Raw genomic sequence first — 8,028 nt, 5'->3', positions numbered from 1 at the left:
GTTTCATAATTTCGTCCAACCAGTATGTCTTTGCACACTTCAATTTTTACTGTAACAGCTATATGTTATAATTGATATCATGTTTCTATTCGCTATACAATTTTTGAGTGATATATTATTGTTGTACAATAATGTGAAAGTGGACATTACAGTTAACCCATTCATCCCAAATCCTCACATTGAGTCAATGAGTGAACCCAATGGCCAACTTTTCTGGCTCCGCCCCTGGAGTAGAGTAGCATAAAGTAAAGTAATAGTAGTGTTATCAACCTCGAACAAAGATCCTCTCTCGACTCCCTGCGAGAAAGCAATCCCAGAGCCTTACTATCCATATATCACCTCATATCCAAGTCTCATCTCAAGTATCCAGTTCTAGTTGTATCGATCGGGATACAACTCCAAGTGTCCGTTACCATATGACAGGCTATCGATAGATGTTTTCTTCCCTGCAGGGGTGCACCAACTTACCCACCACGCTCGATTAACTCCGGCCGGACACACTTTCCTGGGTCATGCCCGGCCTCGACCAAACAATACGCCGCAACCCGACCTAGGCTTAATAGAGAGGTCAGCATGCCGGACTAAACCTTTGCCCCCAGGGGTCATGGGCCATCTCCCCGTAAACTCCTGCACGTTGCGAACGCGGCCGGTGAGCAGACCTAGCTACCTCCTTCAACAAGGCAGGAGCTTGCGCAGTCCAACCCAGCGCGCGCCGCTCAGTCGCTGACGTCTATTAAGCTTCGGCTGATGTATACGATGCAGAACGTCCATACTATGCCCACGTGATGGTTAGTGTTATCAGGCCAGAGGCCCCTCGGATCAAATATCCAAATCATAGTGGAATAGGAACGCGCGGTAACAAGCAGAGACTCACGAAAGATGTGACCCCGTTGCCCCATCTCGAAGACTTGCGGCAAGGGCTAGGAATGCCCGGCCACGCCTCGTAATTATCTCGCGGGCACCCTCCAGGTCAACCCGTCTCTACATCACTCGCAATTAAGCTCGCGCGGGTACCCCTCAGGGCCGACCCGTCTTTAGTAACATGGTTCAGTGTAAGGTCATAGTAACCATAGTAACGGTGTGTCCAAACATCAAGGGGAAAACCCGAGGAATCACCCCCGGTGAATTCCACTCAATGTAATCATCAAGGTGAATGTAAGAGGAACCACCCCCGAGGTTCACACTTGAGGGGTTGCACGACAGAGTCGTATCGGAAGTGGTTAAGGCGGAATCACCCTCGATGACCACGACCAAATAGCTACGCTACAGGGTTAACTTCAGAAGTGATGTAGAGTTCTCACCCTCGACACTCGATAGTAACCCAGTAGTGTCGAGAAACTAAGGGGAAAGTGATGTGCGGTGCCGGGGCCTGGTCTTCAATCCCGTTGATCGGGTCTTCAATGATGAAGCAGGGGCAACAAGGACAACGCGGGCGTCACTGATGGATCACTAACCAACCTATACTAAGCAGTTTAGGATAAGCAGGTAGGTAACAATAAGCAGGTTACAAAAGGAGGCTATGCATCAGAATAGGAGCAAGCAATAACAGTAGCAAAATCTAATGCAAGTATGAGAGAATTGAATGGGCGATATTGGGATGATCAAAGGGGGGGCTTGCCTGGTTGCTCTGGCAAGGAGAGGTCGTCGTTGATGTAGTCGATCACGGGGGCATCGGCAGCAGTCTCGAGGTCTATCGAAAAGAAGTAACGGATGGGGAACACAATAAATAACAGAGCAATCAAAGCATCACAAAGCATAATAGGGCAATACGGGGTGCTAGGTGTGCCCTAACGCGGTAGTAGGTGATACCGGCGAAGGGGGGAAACATGCGGGAAAGTATTCCCGGTGTTTCGCGTTTTCAGACAAACGGACCGGAGGGGGGAAAGTTGCATGTTTGCTATGCTAGAGATGTGTGACGGATGAATGGACTACGTATTCGGATTCGTCTCATCGTTCTGAGCAACTTTCATGTATAAAACTTTTTCATCCGAGATACGGTTTATTTTCTAAGATTTTTCACAGATTTAAATAATATTATGAAATTGTTTTAATTATTTAATTTGAATTTAAATAGTGATGATTCTATTTATACACAGCAGCAGCTTGGCACTGAGCATGACAGGTGGGGTCCAGGGGCCTTGTTGACCAAATCAACATTTGACTAGTCAACAGGTGAATAGTGCAAGTGGGTCCTACCTGTCAATGACTTATGGGTTAATAAACTATTTAAACTAGTTGAATTAGTGGTGGAGGGGTCCCACATGCCATAGTCAGCAACTAAACTATTCTAGTCAATTAGATAAATTAGCTGTAGGGGCTCCACATGTCATACGGGGTTAGTTAGTCTGATTAAAGCTAAACTAATTGGACCGGCCATATGTATTGGTTGTGCCACGGTTGGGCACAAGGAGCATGAGCTCCATGGCCGGCTAGGAGTTCCTGGTGGCAGCATCGGTAGTAGCGGCCGTAGCAGCCAAGGCAACAGCAGTGGTGAGGAGCAGCATAGTAGCAGGAGCAGCAGCTTGGCAAGAGCAGCAGTGAGCAGCCGCAACAACAGCAAGCAGGCAGCAGCGCCTCGCAACAGCAGCAGAGTAGCAGGTGCGCGCGGCGCATGCGGGCAGCGCGAGCGGCAACAGCTGGTACGCAGGAGCGGCACCAGTGCAGCGCAAGCGGCTGTAGTAGCGGCGCGGTCAGCAAAGAGCAGCAGCAGCGCAAGGCTTAGAGCACGCACACTCGTACATACACGTTCGCGCGAGATCAGATAGGCTTGGGGACAGCAAACGACGACCGGGTCGGGGCAGAGGAAGGGGGATCCGGAGGATTTCCTCACCACGAGTCCATTGGCGCGCTCGGGGACGGTCTGGGTGGACCGGAGACGAGGTAAACGATGATGGCGGCCGGCGATGCACGCGGCGAAGATGAGCTCGATGTCGAGCGTATGAGGCGGCTCTGCTCGAGTTGATGCTCGGGACGGATGAAGACGGCCACGCTGGACCTCCTGGATGTCCTCCCGCGCGTAGGTGACGACGGTGGCCGCGACAGCGGCGATGGCGCGTTGACGGCTGCTCGTGCTCGAGGAACAGAGGAGAAGCACGAGAGGAGGAGGGGAAATTTTGGGGGCTAGGGTTCCAGAGGGGAGGGAGGCCGCTGGGGGCGCTCTTAACCAACAGGGGGAGCCGCGGGATGCCTGGCACCTGGCCGGGGCGCCATGGATGCCCGCCACGGCTCCCCTGCTCCTGTAGCGTGAGGAGGGGGATGAGTGGGGGTGTGGGTTGGGCTGGTTGTTTAGCTAGATGGGCTAAGTGGCCCGGGGGAAGGGTTTCTCTTTTCTCTTTATTTTCTGCCTTTACTTATTTATTCATTTTTTTCGCTTTGCTTTTATTTTTAAAAGTATACTAGTTTTATAAAATATAAGACTTGGTCCCTAATTAGCATTGCAGATTTAGACACTGCCTCTGAAAGTATGGAATTTATTTAACAATAGTTTGGATTGTATATATAAATTAAAAGCAATTAAAATATTGTTCGGGCCTCCCATTTAAATGTTTCTGGGAATTTAAATTATTTTATTAAGTGTATTACACTATGATAATTATTCAGTGAATATTTGCAACCAATCCTACATTTTTAATTTAATGTTTGAAGAAGTAGTAAATTCACTTGCTATTGAAGTTTGAATTTGACTAACGGTTTGGATCAAAGTGAGGTTTAGAAAATTAATGGCGATGACATGGCACCATTACTGTGTGGTTACTGTAACTCAATTATCTGGGTGTCACAGTATAGAAGTTGATTTATCGGCCATTTGCAAAGATACTTCAGTAGGTGTCAACTTATTCAAATCAAGTCTACAATATAAAGAGAGAGGCATAACTCTAACACCAGCTTCAAGATCACATAAAGAAGTTTTAACATAGTTTTTTAATGGAGCCTGGTATACTTGGCACTCCTGTATCTCCTAGTTTCTTAGGTATTCCACCCTTAAAAGTATAATTAGCAAGCATGGTGGAAATTTCAGCTTTCAGTATCTTTATTTTATTAGTAACAATATCTTTCATGTACTTAGCATAATGATTCATTTTAAGCATATCAGTCAAACGCATACACAAAAAGATAGGTCTAATCATTTCAGCAAAGCGCTCAAAATCCTCATCATCCTTTTTCTTGGATGGTTTAGGAGGAAAAGGCATGGGTTTCTGAACCCATGGTTCTCTTTCTTTACCGTGCTTCCTATCAACAAAGTCTCTCTTATCATAATGTTGATTCTTTGATTGTGGGTTATCAAGATGAACATCAGGTTCAATCTCTACACCATTGTCATTGGTAGGTTGAGCATCAACATGAACATCATTATTAACATTATTACTAGGTTCATGTTCATCACCAGACTGTGTTTCAGCATCGGAAATAGAAATATCATTGGGATTCTCAGGTGTTTCTACAACATGTTCACTAGAAGCTTGCAAAGTCCTATCATTTTTCTTTTTCTTCCTTTTAGAAGAACTAGATGCATCAACATTAGTTCTGTGAGAATCTTGCTCAATTCTCTTAGGATGGCCCTCAAGATACAAAGGTTCCTGAGTCATTTTACCCCCTCTTGTCATAACTCTAACAACATTATCATTTTTCTTATTATTTAATTCATTGAGCAGATCATTCTGAGCTTTTAGTACTTGTTCTACTTGAGTGTTATCCATAGAAGCATGTTTACTAATAAGTTTAAGTTCACCTTTAACTCTAGACATATAATCACTCAAGTGTTCAATCATATAAGCATTGCGTTTCAATTGTCTACCAACATAACCATTGAAGTTTTCTTGTTTAACAATAAAATTATCGAACTCATCCATGCATTGGCCAGCGGACTTATTACGAGGAATATCACCTTCATCAAATCTATAGAGAGAATTTACCTTTAATACCTGTGTCGGGTTATCAAGACCATGCAGCTCTTCAATAGGTGGTAAATTCTTAACATCTTCAGCTTTAATACCTTTTTCTTTCATAGATTTCTTTGCCTCTTGCATATCTTCAGGACTAAGAAATAGAATACCCCTTTTCTTCGGAGTTGGCTTAGGAGTTGGTTCAGGAAGTGTCCAATCATTTTCATTACTCAATATATTACTCAATAGCAATTCAGCTTGATCAATAGTTCTTTCCTTGAAAACACAACCAGCACAACTATCCAGGTGGTCTCTGGAAGCATCGGTTAGTCCATTATAAAAGATATCAAGTATTTCATTTTTCTTGAGAGGATGATCAGGCAAAGCATTAAGTAATTGGAGAAGCCTCCCCCAAGTTTGTGGAAGACTCTCTTCTTCAATTTGCACAAAATTATATATTTCCCTTAAGGCAGCTTGTTTCTTATGAGCGGGGAAATATTTAGCAAAGAAGTAATAAATATATCCTGGGGACTACGCACACAACCAGGATCAAGAGAATTAAACCATGTTTTAGCATCACCCTTTAATGAAAAATGGGAATAACTTAAGGATAAAGTAATAGCGAGTTTTCTCATCATTAGTGAATAGGGTGGCTATATCATTTAATTTAGTAAGATGTGCCACAATAGTTTCAGATTCATAGCCATAAAAAGGATCAGATTCAACCAAAGTAATTAACTCAGGATTGACAGAGAAATCATAATCCTTATCAGAAATACAGATAGGTGAAGTAGCAAAAGCAGGGTCATATTTCATTCGAGCATTCAAATATTTTTCTTTAAGCTTAACTAATAATTTCTTAAGATCAGATCTATCATTGCAAGCTAAAAAGTCTCTAGCAGTTTCTTCATCCATAACATAACCCTCATGCACAATAGGCAATTCATATCTAGGGGGAGAATCTTCATCATCGCTTTCATCAATATTATCAGTTTCAATAATTTCATTCTCTCTAACCCTAGCAAGTTGTTCATCAAGAAATTCACCTAGTGGCATCGTATTATCAAGCATAGAAGTAGTTTCATCATAAGTATCATGCAAAGCAGAAGTGGCATCATCGATAACATGCGACATATCAGAATGAATAGCAGGAGTAGGTGTCGCAAGTTTACTCAAAACAGAAGGTGAATCAAGTGCAGAGGTAGATGGCAGTTCCTTACCTCCCCTCGTAGTTGAGGGGAAAATCTTGGTTCTTTTATCTTTCAAGTTCATCTTAGTGACCAATAGATATAAATCCCAAGTGACTCAAAGAATAGAGCTATGCTCCCCGACAACGGCGCCATAAAATAGTCTTGATTACCCACAAGTATAGGGGATCAGAACAGTTTTCGAGGGTAGAATATTCAACCCAAATTTATTGATTCAACACAAGGGGAGCCAAAGAATGTTCTCAAGTGTTAGCAGCTGAGTTGTCAATTCATCCACACCTGAAAGACTTAATATCTGCAGCAAAGTATTTAGTAGCAAAGTAATATGATAGTAGCGGTAACGGTGGCAAAAGTAACGGTAGCAGTTTTGTAGTGATTGTAACAGTGGCAACGGAGAAGTAACTAAGCAAAGATCAATATGTGAAAAGCTCGTAGACAATGGATCAGTGATGGATAATTATGTCGGATGCGATTCCTCATGCAATAGTTATAACATAGGGTGAAACAGAACTAGCTCCAGTTCATCAATGTAATGTAGGCATGTATTCCGAATATAGTCATACGTGCTTATGGAAAAGAACTTGCATGACATCTTTTGTCCTACCCTCCCGTGGCAGCGAGGTCCTATTGGAAACTAAGGGATATTAAGGCCTCCTTTTAATAGAGTACCGGACCAAAGAATTAACACTTAGTGAATACATGAACTACTCGAACTACGGTCATCACCGGTAAGTATCCTGATTATTGTCACTTCGGGGTTAACAGACCATAACACATAATAGGTGACTATACACTTGCAAGATAGGATCAAGAACTCACATATATTCATGAAAACATAATAGGTTCAGATCTGAAATCATGGCACTCGGGCCCTAGTGACAAGCATTAAGCATAGCAAAGTCATAGCAACATCAATCTCAGAACATAATGGATACTAGGGATCAAACTCTCACAAAACTAACTCGATTACATGATAAATCTCATCCAACCCATCACTGTCTAGCAATCCTACGATGGAATTACTCACGCACGGCGGTGAGCATCATGAAATTGGTGATGGAGGAAGGTTAATGATGACGATGGCGATGGGTTCCCCTCTCCGGAGCCCCGAACGGACTCCAGACCAGCCCTCCCAAGAGAGAGTAGGGCTTAGCGATGGCTCTATATCGTAAAACGCGACAAATCCTTCTCTCCGATTTTTTTCTCCCCAAACGTGAATATATGGAGTTGGAGTTGAGGTCGGTGCACCAAGGGGCCCACGAGGGAGGGGGTGCGCCCAGGGGGGTAGGCGCGCCCCCCTGGCCTTGACTCTTTTGCTAGTATTTTTTATATACTCCAAAAATATTCTTCGTTGGTTTTCAGGTCATTCCAAGAACTTTTATTTCTGCACAAAAATAACACCATGGCAATTCTGCTGAAAACAACATCAGTCCGGGTTAGTTCCATTCAAGTCATGCAAGTTAGAGTCCAAAACAAGGGCAAAAGTGTTTGGAAAAGTAGATACGTTGGAGACATATCAAGGGGCCCACTAGGTGGGCACAACCCACCTGGGCGCGCTAGGGAGCCCAGGCGCGCCCTGGTGGGTTGTGCTCTCTGATACGTCCATTTTGCATCATGCTTTTAAATCAATATTTATTGCATTATGGGCTGTTATTGTTGGGGAACGTAGCAGAAATTCAAAAATTTTCCTACGTAACACCAAGATCTATCTATGGAGAGACCAGCAACGAGTAGAAAGGAGAGTGCATCTACATACCCTTGTAGATCGCTAAGCGGAAGCATTCAAGTGAACGGGGTTGATCGAGTCGTACTCGTCGTGATTCAGATCACCGATGATCAAGTGCCGAACGGACGGCACCTCCGCGTTCAACACACGTACAGCCCGGTGACGTCTCCCACGCCTTGATCCAGCAAGGAGAGAGGGAGAGGTTGAGGAA

General features: G+C 43.9%; 1 protein-coding gene across 1 annotated transcript; it reads right to left on the bottom strand.

Moving 5' to 3' along the window:
- Window positions 1–1,585: 1,585 nt before the first annotated feature.
- Window positions 1,586–3,805, bottom strand: LOC119272310. Its single transcript, XM_037553818.1, has 3 exons — window positions 3,780–3,805; window positions 2,831–3,236; window positions 1,586–1,690 (listed from the first exon to the last, which is right to left on the bottom strand). Exons 1-3 carry the CDS (start codon window positions 3,803–3,805, stop codon window positions 1,661–1,663), a joined length of 462 nt encoding a protein of 153 aa, XP_037409715.1. The 3' UTR covers window positions 1,586–1,660.
- Between the last annotated feature and the right edge of the window lie 4,223 nt (window positions 3,806–8,028).

Source organism: Triticum dicoccoides, chromosome 3A (assembly GCF_002162155.2).
Source record: "Triticum dicoccoides isolate Atlit2015 ecotype Zavitan chromosome 3A, WEW_v2.0, whole genome shotgun sequence".
In the NCBI taxonomy this organism is placed as follows: Eukaryota; Viridiplantae; Streptophyta; class Magnoliopsida; order Poales; family Poaceae; genus Triticum; species Triticum dicoccoides.
Note: the sequence above shows the minus strand (reverse complement) of the source record. Positions and strands in the feature narration are given on the sequence as shown.